This window comes from Diadema setosum, chromosome 6 (assembly GCF_964275005.1).
Source record: "Diadema setosum chromosome 6, eeDiaSeto1, whole genome shotgun sequence".
NCBI classification, from domain to species: Eukaryota; Metazoa; Echinodermata; class Echinoidea; order Diadematoida; family Diadematidae; genus Diadema; species Diadema setosum.
The window spans coordinates 7,419,818-7,444,528 of NC_092690.1; the positions used below are offsets into that span (position 1 = coordinate 7,419,818).

At 38.7% G+C, this 24,711-nt stretch overlaps 1 protein-coding gene across 1 annotated transcript; it reads right to left on the minus strand.

Annotated features, from left to right (window-relative positions):
* Positions 1-1,373: 1,373 nt before the first annotated feature.
* LOC140229415 (intraflagellar transport protein 46 homolog) lies at positions 1,374-24,711 on the minus strand. The gene is made up of 9 exons (XM_072309666.1): positions 24,661-24,711; positions 21,407-21,515; positions 20,263-20,357; positions 19,605-19,759; positions 13,833-14,001; positions 12,498-12,635; positions 3,950-4,059; positions 2,922-3,135; positions 1,374-1,481 (listed from the first exon to the last, which is right to left on the minus strand). The coding sequence occupies exons 1-9, from the start codon at positions 24,691-24,693 to the stop codon at positions 1,383-1,385; spliced, it is 1,122 nt and encodes a 373-aa protein (XP_072165767.1). The 5' UTR covers positions 24,694-24,711; the 3' UTR covers positions 1,374-1,382.

A 24,711-nucleotide genomic window follows, 5' to 3' on the forward strand; every position in this document is an offset into this window, starting at 1 on the left:
TAAAGAAAGAGGCTGGGCAATGGAAAATAAAAAGAAAGTATGAAGAATTTAAAGAATGAAAGAAACATTCTTGTGGATGTCATTGTACCAACCAGAGTAGTCTCCTACAGATAATGTGCTGTTCTATGGGTGCATTCTCCATCCCAGAATTTTCTCACACTAGCTACAAATAGGAAAGAAAACACCACTTGACAATAGTTTTGATTCCATTGTCCACCCATGTCGCCCATCCTCCAGGCAAAAACAACTGACGAGGACATAATGACATGCAGTTTTGATTCCCTTCTTGTGCTAATCACAGTTCTGTTCTTCCTATGAAAGGATTTTGATTTCTAGCAAACCAACTGCAGGAAACTCAAATATATATCAACAAAATCACAACTTATATGTACATTAAATACATACATCAGACACAGACAAGGCTACCTTTACATGTTGTTGCGACCCAAGCCTAGGATATCTTCCTCAGAAAGTGCAGCCAAATACAATTTTGTGGGTCTGGGAGCAATGGGGGAGGGAAGGGTACCCTGATGTAAACAATACACAAGTGACCAAGTCGTAGCAAATGTTCTGTTACACTGGATTTTGCATCACCTGCTGCAATGATGATGGTAGATATCAGTCCCACACATGCATATCTGGGTAAGCATTACCATCTTCTCTGAACTAGGGACCCACAGCGAATTGAATATCACCATACCATAGTACAAACAGTGCTGGTATCCACAGTTACGCATCACAACTCATCCTTCCCACTTCCAAGCCCTATTCATCCTCATGGTTCCCTTGCTATTCAGCGCATTTTAAACCCTTCCCCCACCCCAAACCAGCTTTAAAGGCCATATCATGACAGCACAGGTCTGTCGCATTAACCATCCATCCCCGACTCTTGGCAACTACATTTCAGCTGTTTACTCTAGTCCTGCCCTCAATGCATAAGTCTTTTATATTCGTCATTATCCCCCCCCCCAAAAAAAAAACAAACAAACAAACAAACAAACAAATATAAAAAAAACAGTAAAAAGCCAAACTTTCCATAATATATATCGAATACACTTCTCAGCTCCAAACTGAGAAATTTGATTCACTGTGAGGATTTTCACTCCTCTTCCAGTTATTGCTACCCTAAATCCTTGCACTCGCTGGCAAAGCCAAGCCAAGCCCAGCTCCGCCCAGCCTCGTTGAGCCCCATCAGGCCCCGCCCAGCCCCACCCAGCCTCGTTGAGCCCTATCAGGTCCTGCCCAGCCCCGCTCAGCCCTGTCCTCATTGTACTCATCTATCGGGTTCATCGTCCCCAGCCAAGCCAAGCCCAACTCCGCCCAGCCCCGGTGAGCCCCATCAGGCCCCGCCCGGCCCCGCCCGGCCCCACCCAGCCCTGTCCTCATAGAACTAATCTATCGGGTTCATCGTCATCCCCTCCTTCGGCTCCTCGTTTCAATGCGTTGTCCAACTTGTTCTCCTCTGCTAGGCTCTTGAAATGCTGCACGGAGACAATATATATATATATATATATATATATATATATATATATATATATATATATATATATATATATATATATTACGTAAATATATGAATGAATGAATGAATGAATGAATTAATGAATGAATGAATGGATGGATGGATGGATGGATGGATGGATGAATGGATGGATGGATGGATGAATGAATGAATGAATGAATGAATGAATGAATGGATGAATGAATGAATGAATAAATGAATGAATGAATGAATGGATGGATGAATGAATGAATGAATGAATGAATGAATGAATGGATGAATGAATGAATGAATGAATGAATGAATGAATGAATGGATGGATGGATGGATGAATGAATGAATGAATAAATGGATGAATGAATAAATGAATGAATGAACTAATTTATGAACGAATGAAAAAGGTGCAACAATAAATGAATGTAATAAACATGTAAAACATAAAATAATGAACAATGAAAAGATAAATGAGTGAATGAATGATAAGAGAAAAGAATAAACGTACAGAAACAAACAGATGAAAACATAAAGAATTAAATGAATAAAAACAGGAGGAAAGAAAGATAGAAAGAAATCACAAGTGGACATTGAGAGCTGTCAACACTTTATATTACATGGTCTCTATAAATATTGGTTGGTGATTGGTCATAATGCAATCATAGGAGTGACTAAAGCAGCCAGGATAGAGATAGATTGTTATGATCGCCTTGTCTATCACTGTAATGTAACACTTGACAATCCTCCAGGAATTATATTTCACCAGCCTGACAACATTTTTGGATCTCCTGGGGAAAACATAACTCTCGAGGGGATGTCAAGTGTCATATTACACCTCTTAAGATGAAGTATCCACACAGTGTTAAGTGTTACTGACAAGGTAAAATATAATACCAAAAGTTGACTTCACTTTCTGCAGTCAACAGCTTTTGGATATGCCACATTTACGCTATATGGTGGCTCTTGTCTTCATACACTGTGTATCGTTGTTCTTTTGTGAGAATAAACCAGATTAACCTATCAATCAATTCCCAGAAAAAATACAAACAAATGTGATAGAAAGTATGATCTTGGCATCGCCAAATTGGCAACTCTAAATCTATTGCACATCTTTGAACTGATGACATCCAGTAGATTTGTTCAATGTGCACAAGAAATGGGAACATTCATCTTCTAAAAATAAGTTGCCAATTTGAGGATCAGTTATGACTTTGGCAATTACAAAGCTTGTGAAAATTCTGCAACTTAAACAAACAATGGGATGTGAGAAATACATGGCTGAAACAAAAGAAAATTGTAGACTTTACCTAACATGACACTATCAGAAACAGAACCTATGCTACAAAGATAAAACAGCAGATTTTAAACCACAGCAATTCGGTTCTCTGGACCCGACGATTTATTGACGCTGGAATGCAATCCTCACCTGCGAATTCTTGAACTCCGAGTAGAGCGTGAAGAGGACGTGCAGTGCCTGGATCTTGCTCTGGTAGATGGGAATGTCGAGCACGGCGCAGAGGATCTCCACGTACTGCCCGAGGTCGCAGTCGATGTCCGCGGTCGGGAGGCCCACCGTCTTCAAGAGCTCCTCAAACTCCGGCGGCCACTCCTGCATCAGGTCGTCAATCTCAGGCATGGTCCTTGGGTGGAGGGAGGAAGGAGGGGTCACAGGTCACAGGTCAAAAATTCTCAAGGTCACAAGGTGGATGTCTAGTATAACAAACTCCTTGGGACCAGTGAAACCTTTCATTTTTAATTGAAATATTATCACACCAGGGCCCTGTTTCATAAAGCTGTTCGTAAAGTTACGAACAACTTACAAGCGACTGGTGATCAGTTCTGATGTGCTATACTTATCAGAATTTCCATAATTCAGCACAAGAACTGATCACCAGTCGCTTGTAAGTCATTCGTTAACTTTATGAACAGCTTTATGAAACACCCCCCTGGTTTTAAGAATTAAAACATACAACAGAACTTCAAAAGTCTACATAATATTTTTGACTGTCTTTAACGAGAAATCACTGCACGGGCAAAAGATAATTCAAGACAATATTGGTCTACTAACTGCAAAATCATGACCCTGTACACTAGTACCGTTTTCCTTTCTTCATCACCTGAACTTACACGTAAATAGGCATACACTGTAGGTGTAGTGTGTAATTTTACCATTGCTTTGTCACAGGTTATTTTGTCTAACCCTCTGCACATAAACTTGGAATACACCAAACTGGTGCAGTGTGTCCTTAGTGTACCAATGACAAGAATATTTTATTGTATCTAATGCACATATTCATTTGGTGTTGTGTATCTTAGTGTTCCAATGAAGAGAAAATCCCACTGCATCCATCTACATAATGCACATATTCCTTTGGTGTAGTGTATCCTTGACAGAGGTGTAGCAATATCAATATTTCTTCATCTGCAACCTGTACACTAGAAGAGATTACTTACTTGGTGTAGTGTACAGTTGGTGGTGGTTTTGAACGGTGCAGGTCCCTGATGCTCTCGATCCAATTGTTGATCAGTTTGGGATTCTTGCTGGCATTCTCGATGCTTCTGACCTGCTCAAAATGAGTGCAAAATAATATGCAAAAAAAAAAAAAAAGAAGTCATACAAACATGTACCTGTCTAAATCTCTTAAAGGAAAAGTTCACCTTCATTAACATAAGGATTGAGAGAATGTAGCAATATTAGTAGAACACATCATTGAAAGTTTAACCCTAACTAGGCCGGGGGGGGGGGCCTCCGAGGCCCCCCCCCCCCCTCGACGTTCCGCGCGATGTATCGCTAACGTGAAAAGCTATCGCCGCGACGTTTCATGACTTTTTTCTGTCGAGTCTCCCGCATCTTTTGACACCAAATTTGCGATGCCCGGGCGCGCGGTTCCGAAGTTTCGCATAAATATGTACATGCATGTCAGACCAAAAATTGCTCAAAAACGTGAATTCGTGTACAATTTCAATGGAAACTGTGCTTACAGTCAAATTTCATAAAAGCATGATTATTTTGGGGTTTTATTGATTAAAATCAACTAATAACATATTTTCTCGTTCAGAACAATGTCGCGGACAAGTTTCATCGAAAAAACAATGAAAATCATAAAGTCGAAAAAACAAGGAAATACATAAGAAATTCAAAAAACAATAAAATGCTTAAGAAATTTTTTTGGATGGCTCAATTTTTTTCTCTTATATTTGCTTAGGACACTAAAAAGAATATTTACACAAAAAAATGTGCCCATTTCGGGCTTTATTTAGTGATTTATACCAAATTGTCTGATTTCATGCATCATTATGCATAAATTAGCATAATTTAGCATAAATGACAATTTTTGAAAAATCTATCTTCGTAGTACTTTAGATTACATCATGGGCAATGTGTGTGCCAATTTTCGTCACGATCGCGCGGTCGACGGCCGAGATCTGGAGGGGGGGCCTGGGAGGCCCCCCCCCCGGCTCTATGATCTACCTAAATAGCCCGGCCTAGTTAGGGTTAAGGAAAATCGGACAATCCATTCAAAAGTTATGAATTTTTGAAGTTTTTGTGCAGTCACCGCTGGATGAGAAGACTACTGCAGTGTATGATGTCGCATGCGTACAACAATATAAGGAAAATAAAAGAGAATTTCACAAAATTTCATCTTTTGAAAAAAGTACACATTCCCTTGACTAGTTACTGACATATGTTATGGGTAATATTATTCCCATTGCCTTTAGAAAGAGGCAAGTCAAGTGCTCTTTTATTATGCGTAAAAAGTGAAAACATACTCATGTTACATTTTCTTTACATTTTCTTTATACTGTTGTACTCATATGACATCACGAGCCTTGGTAGTCTCCTCATCCAGCGCTTCCAACACAAAAATTCTAAAAATTCATAACTTTTGCATCGATTGTCCAATTTTCCTCAAACTTTCACTGATGTGTTCTATTAATATTGCTGCATTCTCTCAATCCTTATGTTTATGAAGATGAACTTGTCCGTTAAGAGGTTAAGAGATTACCAATATTACCAAACAGGTTTCATCGCATCAATGAGAACAGTAAAAATATATATCCATGAAGGCAGAGCTTTTGAAAGATTAAGAAAAATTAAATCAAATTAACAAGAAGTCTGGCATTTCAGAAACATTAATTCGGCAAAACAATAACAAAAAAAAAGTAATCAATCAATCAATCAATCAACATCCAAGTTCCTTCTGTCAATCGAATGCTACATCTATCCTTTTCTTTGAAAATCTGCTTGTCTGCATCTTTCCCCCCCCCCCAAAAAAAAAAAATCAAAGAATGGAAATGGTCTACACACCGCACAAGTACAGATTTCTGACAAGTTTTATGTATTGCCCTGTGCAATCTATCCCCGACATTTTCTTGCACTACGATCTCTACGTGTATTGACCTCTAGGCTGCACATTCAAAAGTTCCGACCCACGACGAAAGTTCATGTTACGACATGTGCTGCAAAGAAGATGCATCCGATACCAACATAAGTGGCTATCACACCCACTCTAGAGTGTAACTATCGTACTTTAACTGCGTTCATGCTGACCTAGATAAAGTGATAAGAATACAGAGTAAAATCACACAAACAGAAGGATAAACGATTTGATCAGCAAACTCACACGTAAACTAACAAAGTTGTGGAATGTTAAAGTTTCTTGCATTTGTTTGTTTTCTACCAAATACATGGAGAAGGTGATGATGTAATCAGGTTATCAACCCAAGATTTTCCTACTGATTTGCTCACACCAACCTGACTAAAAAGTAGTCAGCTTCATTAGTAGTAGTTACATAGTAGTAAAGGTTTATTGAAAATTCTTTTGTCGCCACATGGATAAATTGTAGAATTTTGTACATTTCCATTGAGTAATAACATAGAAAATCATCACACAATTCCTATTCAAATCAAAATATAAAATTATGCAGCCATCATACCAATACAGATTGAATGACACATAATGAACCAAATTCTAAAATGAAACACTGTTTTTAATTGACAGTTCATCAACTGCAACCTCTTCCCTCAAAAAAAAAAAAAAAAAAAAAAAAAAAATCCAATGCAGATTGCAAGATTGTTACAAGACTACGTACAAGGATTTGATGCTGAAGGATATTCCTATATCACTTTTTGTTCTATCTCAACTGAAATCACACTTTAATCTAAAACAACAGACCTGTAAACAGGCAACATGGTTTCAAAGCACGTCAATTTATCATTCATGATCATTCACTTTCGCATCTTGACACTTCTGGACGGCGACCAACTGCAACCAACAAAACTCAGGGCAGGCAAACACACTTGCTTGCATTGTCCCATGGAAACTTCGAGGCGTGACCGACCAGGTTGCCATTCAACACCACATTCGCAACTATGAAACTACTTGGCTTTAATGGGCAAGACTTTTATCAAAGGGACATGGAATGATTATAAACAAAAGAAGGGCGTGAGGGGAAAAGAGAAACGGTGTCAGAACATCAAACACCTCTGTAAAGCATGACACTGCCACGCCTGCAAAACTTCAGATCTCCCTAGCAACTCTCTGACACAGTACGTTTTATATGTGTGTAGGCCAAGTCTTTTCTGACCACATGTCCTTCCTATAGACACTTTCCCCCACCCTCCCTACATCAAAGTGATACTCGATCCCACAGTCAAAGATGGCAACAGTGAAAAAAGAGATTTAAAAAAAAAGCTCAAATACACAGAGATGGAAACTTGGCATCTCCATGTCAGGTATGCGGTTACAGAACTGATAGGACAAGTTCTCCCAGATTATATCTGTAAATTGAGTCAACGCAGTGCTTAATATTAGTAGAACACTTCAGTGAAGGTTTAAAAAAATGGATATATATCTTAATAAGTTTTAAAGCTAAGAGATTTTACAGTTTTAGTGCTGCCTTCAGTGAATGAGAAGACTACTACAGCTCTTGCTTTCAAGTACATACAGGTGTATAATGGAAAACGGTATAAAGAAAATACATGAAGAAACATTCAACAAAATTTAATTTCCTGTGAAAAGTACACTTTCCCTTGACATGTTTTCTTAATACTGACATACTTAAAGGGTAATATCATTCCCGCCTGCTTTTTTGAAAGAGGCAAGTCAAGTGCCCTTTTATTAAGCTACAAAAGTTAAAAATTGTCAATATCCTTCATATTTTCTCTTTTATAATCGTTCTAAATACAAATTGTAAGTGATGTCTTGTAGTGTTCTCATCCAGTGATGGCGGCACCAAAACGTTAAAAATTCACGACATTAGAACAGATTGTCTGATCTTCCTAAAACTTCACTGATGTCTTCTACTAAACACATGTATTGCTGCTGGGTTTCAGTCTCCTTTTAGTTTTAAATGGTTTCACATCATATCGTTAGCAGTGACATCGCCTCTCACCACAATAGAACAAAATAGATCAGGTGATTATACCACCACTTCATTTGATCCTCTCCCACTGGTTTCCAGAAAGAGAGAAATCAAAACTAAACCTAACTAGACAAGCACTCAATGAGCTTATTTCCACTCATATACACACACATGCCAAAAATGACCTCAGAATATTTTCTAGTGTCTCTACTTAATTTCCTGCTGTGCCTCCATGATAATGAGTCCTTCAAAAAAACAAAACAAAAACAAAAACCAAAAGGAGCAAAAAATCTGTAAGTTAGAAGGTGATCCAGATCACTACCAAACTTTAATCATCTGTTCATTGTGCCATTATCAACTTCTGTAAATTTCATTCAAATCCGTTCACAACTTTTTGAGTAATTTTGCACACAGACAAAGCAATGCCGCGAAAAATAACCTTCTTTGGGGGACATAGTAACTACTGCATTCTCAATTTTCCTGCGCTAAATTAGTATATATACATCACAATATGAGGCGGACACAACATGCTCTATTTTCACGCGTTGTTGTTGTGTTTGTTTTGTTTTTTTCATTTGAAAGGAGGGGATTTAGTAGAGGTTTACATGCCGATAAATGGTAGTAGATCATAAACTTGTCAAATTTTCATACACATCTCTATCATATACTGTTGTTACCATTATTACTCTGCTGTAAGAATGGATGAAACTCTTGAAATTTCTGCATGAAATAATATGAATGCACCATTTTTCTTATTAACACATCATTTTTAAGCTTAAAGTCTGTTTTTTCAGAACGTACTCTTAACTAAAATTTCCTGTCTGGCGACTTTGTGTTCGTTTTGTGCTGCAGGGTCACATATGAATTTGTCTGTTCTCATTTCATGTGGATTGAATGAAATTAAATAGCGCCACTAATCTTTCTGGCATAAAGGATATGCGGTGAAATTAGGAGATGCCAAATTAAGCCAAGTCCCGAGTATACTCGGGCTGGGGTCTATGGGATAAGTGTGTCGAAGCAAAATCAGTCCGTCTTCAACGACTTAATGAAAGATGATGTTAATTTCAGCAGGCAAAAATCCCCTTAGGATTCGACAGCCCGAAAGTTATACTGCGAGTTGTGAAACTAGCGAAGCCATACGGGGTGTGTGGGGAGTTGAGGTCAACGAACGAGAAGACAGTACCATGTAATTCGTACAGCATACAGCCTCGTCATACTGAGTGTATACATGTATTCTCAAGGAAAACATGGGGAACTGACAAGGAAGCTAGCCTAGAAATTCCAGACAGTTATGTGTCGCCATAAAAAAACAATAACTTGATTGAAAATCTTGAAACTGAGACTGTGTAATGTGACACAGTTTCCTCACGATAGTAATCGGATATGCACTTTACTAGTGAAGAACTTACGACGAAAGTGGTTTAAAGTGCTAAAATGTCATTGCAAAAAGTTGTGAACAGATTTAATTGAATCTTGCAGGAAAAGCTGATATTGACAAAAAGAACAGATGAATAAATTGTGGCAGTGATCCATGAATTTGTATGAATTTTTGAAGGATTTTTTATCTTTTGGCAGATAGGGTCAATGAACTTGGGAGTTCAAGCTGCGCGCATTTGAGGTTTGCATACATGTACAGTGTACTTAAAGTGCACGCTCTGCTCGGGCGACGCCTCACGCAGCTGGACGCTGATGCTGTAAGCATAAGGCATTTATCATATTGGGAAATTGAGCAATTTTCTGCATGCATCATGTGTGGAAATGATCTGCTTGGCGGAGGTCTGCGCTCTCCGACTGCTTAAATTGGGTAGTTATCGTTGTGTTGGGAGAACATTAAAATTTGATATCCCAAAATGCCCTCCTCGCTATCATGACGGTCCTACAATACTAGATTACTACATCAGGGATGCTAACCTTGTATAGCATTGTACTGTAGTGCTCTGAGGGCTGAATACACATATTTTTGGTAGAAAAGCAGACCTGTATGTGCCATATATGTAGCAAAGCCTAATTTTTCGCATATCACGACTTCCTGATGACCTTGCCATTGGTTAGATTTGCAATCGTGGAGCATGGTACTGAATGGAAAAAATGTATGCGTGCACGTCTAATTCATATCGAGATCAGAATCAATATATATACGTGTGTTTTTCAATTTGTGAATAGCACCCGACTTGCGAATTTCACAATACTAAAAACCCCACAAAATATTCGGCGTATACAGTATCTTAACCTATAGTGCAATGTGTGCAGTACTACAGATTTGGAAAAACATATTTTCCATGAAACCTGCAGTAGTTTTGGCCAAAAAACAAGTAACAGTTTGCAGCTCTGCCTCCTGTGCATCTGATTCTAACCTAGTTACCTTGATATTTACTATAAATGCCAACTTGATCACAACTGAAGTGGAATTGCACTTGAAGATTGAAATATATGATCACGAGATTATATCGTGTTTAAGGAAACAGATTTTGAGTCATTTTGTTATTCCTCTTGCCTTGTACTACTTGAAATACAAATTGTAACTCAGCAAACACAGGTGTCAAATGTCAATGAATATAAGCAGGCAAGGCTGTTTTCTGATACAAGGTTTAAATGCATTTAGCAATAACATCACGTGATGTATTAAAAAAAAAATCTTATTTTTCTTCTCCAGATGATTAAAAATCATTAAAGAGAAAACCCTATTTGGATAGGGAATGTAGTTTTGGGTAAATAAGAAATAGTACACCATGCTGCTTGATCATAACATCCCTCATTGCACTAGTGTATTGTATCATCGGTTGCCAAAGGGTCAAGCTTATAGCTTGTTATTTAGTCACCGTTCTGTATGGATTCATAACACATGTACTGTAATTACGTCACAGAAGTACAAGCCTGTATGTGTATTGAAAATTGTTGAGATTGTAGAAACTGGCGATAGTGAGTACATTTTTTTTTTTATATTATGTTTGATTACATTGCTAAAACAAAAAAAGAATTGTATATGATGCCATGCAGAGAATATATCAAATCAAATCAAATCAAATCAAATCAAATCAAATCAAATCAAATCAAATCAAAGTACTCATTCATTCCAAGAACTATCACAGATTGGAATGCACTACTACCAACAATCATTGGCATCACAAACAAGGATTCTTTCAAAACAGCAACCCTCCTTTACAGTACTGTACATCCAAGAGGCAAGCAACTAGTTTCAAAGCTTCTCTCTCCACGTACCAACATCAGCACACCCCCTTTCCTGTTGGCCCCTGCATAGGGGTGTTGGACAATGCCAATGAAGAAGAAGATCACACCAGATCAAATGGCTCAAACCACTTCAAAACATGCGCTGCAGCTCAATGGATCATAAATTTTTTATGAGTTCAGTAATGGTTGGCGCCCTCTATGGGCTTTGGTTGTACAGTTGTCCATACAAAGCCACCAACACCAGCATATCTATTGCAAGAATGGCAACCTTTGCAACCCGGTTGTTTTTGAGGTATTTTTGTGTGGACTAAGAAGTCAAATCTAGGAAAAGGAATTATTATTTAACATTATTTTTAATCTACATTATTTTTTTTTTATATCAACTTCTGAGTCACTATTTTTTCATATCAACTTCTGAGACAATGCACAGATAGAAAATGACAGCGTAACATACATATATGTAGAACTGGAGTTGAACACCGAGGTTATACTGTTTTTTTTTAGGAGGGGGGGGGGGGGATAATTGGCCAAATTTAGAGTGCAGCGAAATATGAATGTGCACTTTACAGTACATTGGCAAATAAAATAGTGATGATAATAACAAGGTCATCACTGGGCAGCCTCTTCAGGATTAACCCGTTCCGTACTGACTTCTGAAATGCCCACAGACTTAATACGCAACTGGTTAACAATGCTCTACCAGAGGGCCCTGCCATTATCAATACCCTAGCATTGCCAGGTACCCATTTATACACCTGGGTCGAGAGGGGCAGCTTGGGTAAAAACATCTAAGCACTCAGCAGGACTTGGCAGAACTCAACTTGGGACCTCCGTTTATGGGTCCAGAATCTTATCCACTACTGTAAAAGTGGAGACTTTTGCGGTGCTGACATTTTCACTCATTTTGCGCAACCAGAAACTAGCTTGAAATTACAAGGCAAGCATGTATATATTTTTTGCTCGCCACACGTACCAGTAGTTGATGTCTTGATTCCCCCGAATTGAAAACATGCGAAACTCATCCTACCTGGCTGAGCGTGAAAAATGACTCATGCCAAAATATCCACTTTTACAGTATACCACAGTACCCCCATCACAACAGATAGATATTACGTAAACTAGTTAAGCAGAGAGGGCAAAAATTAATCCACGCATAGACCTCCCAACATTTCTGACCGAAAAATAGAGAAGATCTGGCTCAAAAGTAGGAACGAAAAAGCCGTTCCCATAGTAGCATGTAGTAAAATTATCAAGAAGAACAGGAAACTCTAATTGAAACAAGAGCTGAGAACGGACAAAATTCAGATTCTTTCCTCCAAAGTCAGAATGGTTGGGAGGTCTGTTGGACACACCGCCCTGCACAGCCTTTATGGTCATTACAACTGAATCAAATAGAGCAGGTAACTAAAATATAACAAGAGAGGGCGACATTTATCCACACACTAACCTGCATGGCCTTTGTGGTCGTCTGCTTCGAGATGGCCCTCAGCTGGAGGTCGAGCACTGTCGGGTCAGACTGCTTGGCGCAGGGCTCGTCCAGCACGTTGAGACCGAGGGAGTCGTCTGCGCCGTCCGGACGTGGAATCTACAACGGGTAAGATAAACAGACCAAAAGATGTAATACAGCTTCCTTGCAGGTTTTTTTTTTTTTTTTTTTTGCTGACAGAAATGCATCATCAGGTCATGGAATAGAGATGACACTGGCAAGTTTTGCTTTAAAAAAAAAAATATTACCTATATATATAATATATATACATATATATATATATATTTTTTTTTTTTTTTCCCCTGAGGAACCCTCCCCCAACCCTCCATCTCTGTTTTTTTTTTTTTTTTTTCTAACACAAATGAATAAATAGTATGAATATATACAAATGTAAGCATGTCCTACACCTGTTGTGGAGAATGTTTGAAGCGTGGCTTTTATCATACATGTTATTCAAGCAAAGACCATGATGAAAGATAACTTTAATAATGCAGACAACATCCAAAGATTATGGACATTGCATGTGTATCATGCTATAAATAAAGTGTATGCATGTAGTGTTTCCATCATAGTGGCAATCTTGATGTGTAACCAAGACTTGGTGTGTAATGATCAACTGAAATTAGAAGAGGATATCTTAGTTCTACAAACCATATTCAAGAACAAAAAAGGTTGTTGGCATTTTCAATATTGCCAATGTAGCTGAAATCACTATGACACACCAATACTGAGGTATTATATGTGAAATTGTTTCTATAAAGAGATCTGGTATAGTTTTGGTTGAGATGAGGGTTTCAGATTTTTGCTTTTTGCGAGAAAATTAGAAACCCCATATGAAATATTGAAGAGCATACAATTCTACGAGGAATTCCATGTTTATTTGATGAACATCTGTTTTGAAATGGTTGAGATATCCAAAAACAAAGTAAAAGCCAAGTGGTCCTTATAAGAGGTGGGTCCCACCTCTTATTAGGACCACTGTTTTTAGATCTCAACCATTTCAAAACCAATTTTCATCAAATAAACTATGAATTCCTTGTAGAATTGTATGCTCTTTAAAATTTCATAAGTGGTTTCTGAGTATCTCACAAAAAAGTTGTAAACCTGAAGCCCCATCTCAGCCAAAACGATACCATCCCTATTAAGCTAGATATTCAAAATGTAAACATTGAGACATGCCATCTTAGCTGAAATCACTGGGACCCAAGAGTGCACATGCTATGAGTACGTTCTAGTGAAATTAAGATTACGTTAATATTGGATGGCACTAAACCCACAGCCATTAAACCACTTTACCTTGATGAAGGCGTCGATGTCGCCCACCGCCGGAATGTAGTCGGGAATGAAGGGCTTAAGTTTGTGGTCAAGCTCGATGGACTGCGGTGTGTACCGTGTGATATACTGAAACAGTTCCTTGATCTCTGACGATACGGCAAGATTCTCATACTCCGCTGGATCGTATGCCCTGCATTGTTAGTACGGTATTACAGTGTATCACTTTTACAAGCGTAGACCATTGTAACATCAATCAGCGATAGTGAAGGACTTTAAAACACAATCACACAATCAACTTCTTGTGAGCCACACCTGGCAAGGGTCCCGAAACTGCACACAACACACTGCATTTCCTGCAAAACAAACAAGTGCTCGTCAAATCTGAACCAAGAAACAACAGCCATGGTTACACTGACAAAATTTCATGAAGTTTAAGTTCTCAATGTCTTTAGTTCTCAAAATTTCGCCAGTGTGAACTCTCCAAAACTTCTTTCAAAACTTCCCATTCAAACTAAGGAAATTTCCCAAAACCTCTGCAAGTTTTCTCAAAGTTTGTGCAGTCCGAACACTCACAAGTGAAATTTTACAAAGTTGGTCGTGTGACCAGTCCATTGCCTTTTTGTGGTGGTGGCTCAGAGGCATACAAGTGTACATGTTCACATTTGGATGTGCATGTGTGCATTGTGTAAATAACAATCAGTTAATAGCTGTCACACGGCACAAACTTTCTTCTTTCTTGCGCACGCGCACCAGTGACCCAGTCTTCAAGAGCTGAAAGTTTGAAACCTATTAGACCTCTACAAGATAAAGGGCAAATCCAGTCCTCATATAAGTTAGTCTGATAACAAAGAGTAAAATATTACGAGTTCAACTGTATAATTTTGATCAAAATCGGATGTAAAATAAGGAAGTTAAAATGACATATCGAAGTTTCGCTATTTTTCGGGAAACAGTTCTTAAACGGTCAATATGTAATGCAAATGACAAAGTGAGTATGTCATTCCCTCACAACTTGCCATATAGTTTGTACATTTAAAATTGTTAAATTTCCAGTTTTAGATTCAAACGCAATTATGCTGGAGGTTCAAATCCTCGTATTTATCTATTAAAAACCTGATCACTATTCTAAAGTTATTCAACGAGGAATAACATTATGTTTCAGACTTCAATGACAGAAACACTGAATTTTCATCATTTTTTTTTTTTTTTTTTACACGATCAATGGAAAATTGTGAGGTTACATTGTATGACTTGGTCAGCTCACTCTGTTTGCATGTATATATTCATATCCGCTGTACAAGAACAGTTTTGCAGAAATAAGCAATATTTCAAAACGTCATAACTTCCTTTTTTTAAATTTATTTCAGTCAAATTTTAACCATTGAGCTTGTCGGATTTTATTCTTTTTTATCAGACTAACTGTGTGATATATTTAAGGTACATTTCCCCTTTAAAGACCCTGTAGCAAGGGGATTCATGGAGTGGGACAGCTGGCCTGGTCAATGGGATATATTTGAAAATTTCTTGTACAACGAACTGTGTTCAGCTTTTTCACTGACCTCTGTGTAAGTACACACATGGACACAGAGTCTCGAATGGAGCTAACCATTACTGATTTAGATATTAATGCTTAACCCTAACCAGGCCGGGCTTTTTGGGGTGTTCTGTGGCCAAGGGGGGGTTGATTCAACCCCCCCTTCAGATCTCAGCCATCGATCGCGTGATCGCCACGAAAATTGGCACATGCATTACCTGTGGCGTAATCTACCACATTATACAAAAAGAAATGGTAATTTTCATTAAACTCCATTTGCATAAACTTTATACACAAAATCACATTTTTGAGCCATTTTCGGTCTGCCAGGCATGTATAAAATATAAAAAGTCGTGCAGCATCGTAACGGTATGCATGATTTTCGCGAAAATGGTGTCAAAAGATTTGCGAGACTTGAAAGTAAAAAGTCAGTGAACGGCGCAGTCAAAAAATTTCGCGCGGCGGAATAGTCGCAAAACATGTCGAGGTTTAGGGTTAAATGCACGTATTTGCTGACTTGTGGTGTTTGTGGTTCTCATATGTACCCCGGTGAGCAGCCAATGAATCGGGCCACCCGTGAAACCCCATGCTACGGGTCTTTAATTTCAACTGGGAATTTATCTTGGAGAAAAACAAGAAATGAAGTACAGCTTCCCAATGTGAAATACATCTCCTGAGATTAGGCCAAAAAAAAAAAATTGTTGCATTGGCGTAACCCGCCCGACCCTAAAAATTCCGCCGACCCCATGTTTTTTTATTATTTTTTTTGCTATCGATATCAAATATCTTGTTGATTGCGATCGCGATCGCACAAACCCGGAAGTGGAAACGGCTCTGGGGATATCGGATGTACGAGGGAGAGATCTAGCGCCTCGCATAAGCCTTCCTTGATCAGTACGTCATCTGTTTCCAACACGGACACGTACTCTACCAAGATTTATTCAGTGTATACGTAGCATTCAGACTGTGATGTATTGTGCACAGTTTTGCCATAGGTTTCTTGTGTGGAGAACTTACACGAATCTGTATATGTGGGACTGTAATAGAGATCGCCGTGTGCGATGAAAAGATCGTACATATGGGTCAATTTGCATCTATCTTATCTAAGTCAAAATAGTAAAATATGAAGTGAAAACACTCAGGATAGGGATTTCAACATCTTTAAATTCTGTGAAGGGGTATAATTCCAGTAATATCGGCCTCATAAATGATTTGTAGAATAGATGAACACAGCACATTCGGTGCAGCAGTTGTAACTGTTTACTGAGCTGAGCACGAGTTTTACACGTAAAATGCAGGTAGCAAAAAAAAAAAAAAAAAAAAACAACAATCCGCCCGACCGACCCTATTTGAAAATCTCATGTTACGCCAATGCAACAATTTTTTTTTTTTGGCCTTAGAGATATTGAATGAATGAGTGTGAGTACTCAGATGGCAAAATCATTCCCTCATAAAACAAAAAAATCAGACAACATTTTTCACATTCCATCAGTTAGAAATGCAAAATTCTGAACAATAAGCCATTATGGTCATAGAAGAAGCATAATCTATTTGAGTGCATCAATAGAATTCCCCCACACTGCATTTCAGTGACATTCAACCTTTAAAGCATCCCTCTATCAACACCTAGTTTGCAGGCACAAACCCTTGTTGGTCGTAAAGGAGTCTGCGCCAAGACTACTATATGCACCACTTCGGCACTGTCCCATAGGCCCTGTGTTGTAGCTTCTCCCAAGAGAGGCTGCAGTGCAGTTTTGCGCGTATTAGTCTTGGCGCATGCAGACTCCTATACGACCAACAAGGGTTTGTGCCTGCAAACTAATCAACACCCACAATCCAAAGTCCTTAGCCCTTCTTCTGGTTGTCATTTCTTTTTCTTTCTGTTTTTTCACACTGTGCTATTTTTATGCAAAAGAACTACCTTCCTTCTTTACTTTAGCAGTGATCATATCACGCGCGGTGGAACACCCCAATTATCTCGCAGAAATCCATCGGCAGCCGAGCCTCATTTGCATAAAGTAAACAACATGTACTCGCGTAGTTGAGAAAAAGTAAACAACTTCTCAAGCTAATAACAATTTAAGGAAACCTATTTTCGGATTAAAATTGAGTTAGTTTGAATTTGAAAACATGTCCGAATATGCACATATAACATATTAAAGGATTTGACAATGATAAAATGTGAAATTTTAGCGAAAACCTGGCGAGCAAAATTACCAAAAATATGCCTCGAAAATCATCCTAAAATTCACGAAGTGTGATTGCGGAACCAAAGCGCCATTCGAACAAAGTACACCAAAATTTATTTATCTGCTTGCATTTTAAATGTCATACCGTAATATTCCCGGCCATGGTTGTGTCGGAAAAAAACAGAAGGTGATGTCAAAAATGACACAGACGCAAAGCGTACAGGTCGGTCCCATGTATATATAATCGCGTGACTGTAGCGTTGCATGTCGCACTGTGCATGTCGCACACACAACGCTTTGCTGCATGCAGCGTGCGCGGCAGCAGCTCAGCAGTCACCGCCGTGCGACACTCAGCAAAATTGACTGAGTCACATGCAATCCAACAATGAGCACGAAATCCTGAATCTCACGTACCACGCATGCCCAATATTACGGGAAAAGAAATGACATCATTTTCAATTGTTCCGCTGACTACAATTTTCTATTCCAAACCCTGTAGAAACAAGTTGATTTCTCAAAAAGTACAGGTGGAACCAAGCGAAAACTTTCACCATATATGGATTGAGGCCTGATAAACTTATGTTGCCAGTTCCGGACACATTGGAGCCCGGCCATAGTCCAGTCGGAAAAAAACAGAGAGCATGTTTTGCGAGAGGTGATTTTCAAAACGCTTTAATATCTCAAGTTCTAGCGCAGCAAATTTCATAATTTTTTCATCAAAAGGAAGGTTTTTAAAAATTTAGATAGTGTGGGAAGTTTGAGTTTACTAGCGGCACGCATAGCGGCACAAGGAGAAGGTAAAGATTTGACTTTTTCATGCACACAGTTTCGGGCAGCCGTGGATGCCCGTTGGAAATTCAAATAGAACGGGGCGATCATGAGATGCAAATTGGGGTGCTCCACCGCGCCTGCATATGAAACTTACAATGTGTATATCAATCTTCAATGTTCCAGTGACAATGGATGACAAGTTTAAAGGAAGAAAGGGAGAAAAGAGATTTTGAAATTGTCACGGGAAGAGCAATGCATGGTGTGTTGTCATTTCTTACTTTCCCACTCTAGAATTCATCTTCCCTCAGCTTTTTTGTTTTTTGTTTTAACAGTTATATTTAAAGCTCATGGTAGCCTCATTATGAAAATAATATTAAAAAAAAATTGGCAAGTAAAGACACTTTTAGAAGTAGAAAAACTTAAAAAGAAAACGGCAACAGGCAATGACCACTCTCTATAACAACGACAACTTTATCCCTCTAAAAATCAACTAAATTTGGTTTGAGTGTGGGTTCACTATAGTACAAAGGAATACAGCAAACATGGCCAAATAGGTTATTGCACAGCTTATGATCAAGCAGCTGCAAAATAAGGAACAGTTGGTGCCTAGCAAAGATAGTAGAGTTAGGATAGATAGGAAGGCGCGTGATAAAAATGGAAACAAAATGGCTACCCTACATGTTGATACAAAAGAGAGCTAAGTACAAACTCAGTACACCTAGAAACATCATTCATTTCCAAAGGTAGTGGTATTTTTATTATCTTAAAAAGATTTAAAAATTATAGTCGTAGCTTTTTTTCGATTAAGGGGATTATTTTGAAGAATGAGATTTTAAAGTAATAAGGATTATTTCGTGGAGGTAAAAATTTGGCAACAACATGATCTAACAATCAAAGATGCTTGATAAACAACAACAACTTCAAAGACAGTGCGTCTCAGGCAAAGACGCACATCACCTGAGACGTGCTGTCTTTGAAGATGTTGTTGTTGTTTATCAAGCGTCTTTGAGTGGTCTCAGGTGATGTGTGTAATACGCTTGAGGACCGCGCGCTGTCCATTTGTTTTGTACAGGATTAGCATGCACTTTCCTGTCTTTTCAGTTAAGCGTCTTTGGTGCCTAGTGACCATGGGTTCTAAGCCATGGAATGTTCAACCAGTGAAGGATACAATTAGCCGTCTTAAATGACAATGTCCCCCCCCCCCCCAAGAAAAAAAAGAAAAGAAACAGAACTCTTATAACCCTTCATGTACATGATTACAAGTACAGTGTCATTTTTTCTCCCCTGTGGTGAGCTTACCCTTCTAGCCTGGTACCAACATTGTCGTCATCGTCCTCCTCTTCTTCCGACGATCCTGTCTCGTCGTCGTCATCATCGTCATCGTCATCATCATCATCGTCCTCAGATCCTTCTGGCCGTTGAAGAGCTTGCTGGGGCATACTCTGTGAGATGGGCTGTCATGGCATCCCAACCAAAATGTATTTAAAAAAAAAAAAGAGAGAAAACAGTATACCGTGCTATTAGTAAATCACAATTTTCTAGAAAGTACAGTGGTCCCCATTTAATCGGGAAGGGTTAAGCAACAAACCCATCTCCTGTTTAAGGGAATCTTCCGCTGAAGTGGTGGCTCATTCAGACCATAGCCATATCACTTTACACAAAACCCAGTACGTATATAGGCAGGCCTACCACATAGCATTAGGTAGACAAGCCTTTACAAGAACATCGTATACAAAGACAAGTCAAAAGGCAATATCAATGGGGCTAACTGTACTATTTTGTCTTTTAAGAAAAAAAAAAAATCTTTTCCACGCAGTCTTCAATCTTGATCACAAGGCATTTCTCTGTTTCACTTTATTTGCTTAGATCTTAAAATTTCTGTCTTTCAAACGCTACGTCAGAGGGGAAACTGAAAACAAACAAACAAACAAACAAACAAACAAACAAACAAACAAACCTTGGTCTCCATGGGTCCTGTCTCAAAGTCTTCATCACTTTGGTCTGCCATTGCAGAGGGGCTGCCACGGGCACCACCCAGATGACTATTTGGACCTGAGGCAAGCAAAGGCAAAACAGAAAAAAGCCAATCAAACAGAACAACAACTATGTGATGCATCATAGGTGAAATAGCTCCTTCGGCCCCGTCACGGCATGCCACTGGTTGCTACCACTGGCTGTGAACATGACGCCATTCTCTCAAAGGGAATCTCAACTCTGCACTCAAGTTGACTTCAGAAGAAGAGTAAAACTGTCGCTATCGTGGCTGAGTGGTTTAAAGGACCATGCCCAGGGGCAGATCCAGGAATTTCGAAAAGGGGAGGCACCTTTACAAAATTAAAGGGGGCGCATGCGCCCCCTTCCTATTTTATTTTTAATTTTTTTACAGAAAATAAAGAGGGGGTGCACCTGGTTTGTCCACCTCTGGATCCACCACTGATGCCGACATCAAACACCATAGGCTTCTATGCAGGTATAATGTAGTTCTAGTCCCAGTCCCACAGTAGTGCCCTTCGGCAACACACTTTATCCTCGCTGCCAAGTCTTGTGGAGGAGATTTAAACCCATCGGTCCTATGTGTAGGAGAGCTATACACTATGCAGTGCCATGGAAAAGACCCCTCGTCCCTTCTCTTGTGAGAGCAGGGTGAAATGCTGTTGGAGTGGTCCAACACCTTCCCTCCCCCCTCCCCCCCGACAATTACCCCAGACCCTTCCCCTTTACCTAAACCTTACCCTAACCCTAATCTTTACTCTAACCTTATCACTAACCAGTATTTAGCCACAGGGGTAATTGCCCTGATACGCCCCCATAAAAAATAAAAAATAAAAAAGCTGATATCTTCAATAATCTTTTGGATTAAAGGACTATCCAAAAAAAAAAAAAAGAAAAAAAAGGAAGGATGTGGAAGTTCTAAAATGGTATTTCCTGGAGAAAGTTTAATGTCCTGCCATGTATAAACAATGTTAACATCTCCAGTCAAAATTAAACAAGGTCACTGTCACATTACAGCACTGACTCTCACAGGTTTGTGTAAGTGAGGCTGTGAAAAGCTACAGAAACTTGGGGAGGCTGTGTCACCACTATCCCTGCTTGCACCCTACCTGGTAGGAGACCTGGCTGCCTGGGACTCGGGGTGTAGACTGAGGCAACTTCTTCGGCGTCTGGCACCTCTACCGATTCATCATATAGCTGGTTACTCACAAGTTTAGTCTGAAGATGCAGAACAAAGAAAATGCATTACAAATCATCATCATCATCATCATCATCATCATTATCAGTAACATTATTAATCAACTTCTTTCAATAGGAGCCATAATTTGCAAAAATATATTTTTAAACAGTAAGTGAAATAAGCAAAGCATTTTTTCAAGTTGACTCAGTTCTGGAGAATACTCTAAACTTGGGTACTTTTTAACATTTCTGCAAAATACCACAACAGTCAGCCACTCTGATGAATTGTCTGGATAAGATGACAGATAAAGCTCTTAAAACGATGGGATGAGAGCGGCAAATTCCCCTTGGTGGGTTGTTGTTTGTTTGTTCTCTCTCACTCTCGTACTAAGACCGTAGTCCAAGTTGTCGAGAGAGGGATGGAGAGAGAGAAAAAAAACAAACAAACAAACAAACAAACTTACAACAATCCGTCAAGGAGGACTTGCTATATTGCCTATATACATACCGGTACATTCAACATCCCGTAGTTTTCAGGAGTGATACAGCAGCCAGCATACCCAGACCGGAGAAAATTCGTTATATTTGTAATTGCTGTCTTCTTTCAGCAGAACATGCCCTTTAAAGGACAAGTTCACCTTCATAAACATAAGGATTGAGAGGATGCAACAATATTAGTAGAACACATCAGTGAAAGTTTGAGGAAAATTGGACAATCGATGCAAAAGTTATGAATTTTTAAGATTTTTGTGTTGGAACCGCTGGATGAGGAGACTACTACAGCTTGTGAGTCATATGCGTACAACAGTATTAAGAAAATGTAAAGAAAATTCAACATATTTTCACTTTTTTCGCATAATAAATGAGCACTTAACTTGCCTCTTTCTAAAGGCAGGGGGAATAATATTACCCATAACATTTGTCGGTAACAAGTCGGGGGAATGTGTACTTTTTTTAAAAGATGAAATTTTGTGAAATTCTCTTTATATTTTCCTTATATTGTTGTACGCATGTGACATCTAAGTTATTCACACACTGCAGTACAAACTTAGTCTTCTCATCCAGCGGTTACTGCACAAAAGCTTCAAAAATTCATAACTTTTGAACGGATTGTCCGATTTTCCTCAAACTTTCAATGATGTGTTCTACTAATATTGCTACATTCTCTCAATCCTTATGTTTATGAAGGTGAACTTGTCCTTTAATATGCCATACCATCAGAACTGGGTCATACTTAGCATATATGTGCATCAATACTCGAGTAACAGCCAGCGACTATATCATCTGTATTCATTTTCCCATGCATTCTGCATAATAATATATTGCAATAATGTCATTATTAAGAGTTTGTACAATTGACATCACAATAATTACTAAAGGAGAAACATGTGATAATACAACTCTGTAACTTCAGATTTCATTTAGTTTTGAAACCTGATTACTAGTTGATGAAAAGAGTAACTCTGAGGTCTGTTCTGTGCATGGCCTCTTTAAACCCCTGGATGGCCATAATTCTACTCTGACATTAATATCCCTTTAACGCATCCAGGTGAACCCAGGTAATTTTGTAGCTTGACAGGTCGATCAGCTCTTACTGCATGCACTGAATGTAGAGCAGTCTTTCAAGTGATCAAGATTTTCTGACACTAATACAGTGCACTCCCGTTATAACGAAATGCTTGGGACAGGCAGTTTTCTTTCGTTATAACGAAATTTCATTATAACCGAACAAATACAATATATAACAAAAACAAGGAAGCCACGCGTATCACGTGCATATATCATATTCTGTTTGTTGAATATTCAGCAGTGGGAAGCTATGTGAAATGGGATGATACCTTTTTAAGTTCGTTTAAATATTACCTTTAAAAGAGAGCATAAACTTGTTTGTATTATCACACATGTATTAGATGTATAGAAAATGATGGCTTAGGATTCGGTTAGGGCTACAGATCGCTATCCCAAAGGTTTGTTTCTTACGTTTAATAGTAAAGTTCGTTACTCCAAAGGCTCCTTACGCCAAAGTTTTGCCATTCCCGGGATTCCGAAGTTTTGTTCAATCTTAAGCTTCGCTCTTCCAAAGATTTGTTATTCCGAAAGTTCATAATTTCAATATAATGAATTATTGTTCGTTTTCCTATTAAAAGTTCGTTGATCAGAAAATGAAATGAGATTCGTCATTCCGAAGATTTGTAAATCCAAAAAATGAGAAAGGTTTACTAGTTATTCCAAAGGTTCACGTTCGTTGATCAGAAATGAAATGAGGTTCGTCATTCCGAAGGTTTAATCTAAATCGAAAATCGAAATCCTAGGCCAAATCGAAAACTGAGAAAGGTTATGGAACTGAATATGACACTATAATTTTAGGGACTTGCCCTTGAGTAGGGGTCTAAATCAACTTCATGAAAATATGCTTTATTCTTTTGCAGTGAAACTTTGCTGAAAGATACTTCAGTATTGTACCTTTCTTCACTTCTAAATAGAACTTGATCAGTAAGGTACTTTCAGAGTGTTTTCAATTCAAACTTTATTTTGAAAAATCCAGTTTTTCTCTAGGCCATACGACGTATTTAAAGTTGCCATATTTTTCTTAATAAACCCAAGGTCAAATGACATCAAACTTAAACACAATATTCTTCTCAGCTCAGGGATACACTTGTACCAGTCCTGCTGATGATAAACAGTTCAAAAGTACTCCTTCATTACTTTTCAGAGGTTTGAAATCTCTCTGAATGTCCCGTTGCATAGGCTACGAAAGGTGCGCGATATCTTGGACTTGCCCTTAAATACTGGCTTTAGCAACGTAACGCTCCTTAACAACTCATGATTTATATAAAGAACACGCATATGGTGGGGAAAATTATCAATAGATAGGTCCCCATTAAATACAACAATATAGAATAGAAATTTAGAATAGTAACGCTATATAAACGCAGCGTAACTATGCCCGGTGCGGTGCCCCTGTATGGCAGCCGGGGCTCCGTCCCCATTCCATTCGCCTCGCTGACCGTACAGTGCGGGCGTGTAGACTCATCGCTTCATATCTCATCGCTTCATATTCACGCTTCCACACCTCCGTACGGCTATTTCTTCGATTTTTACAGCTGTCTCCACCACAAAATGATTAAGTAATAATCTTATTTCATGTATTTAATGAATGAAACGGATAAAAATGAGAACTTACTCCTGGCTTTTCGTCTTCAGAATCATCCGCCATCGGAGCAACTGGGCTCCA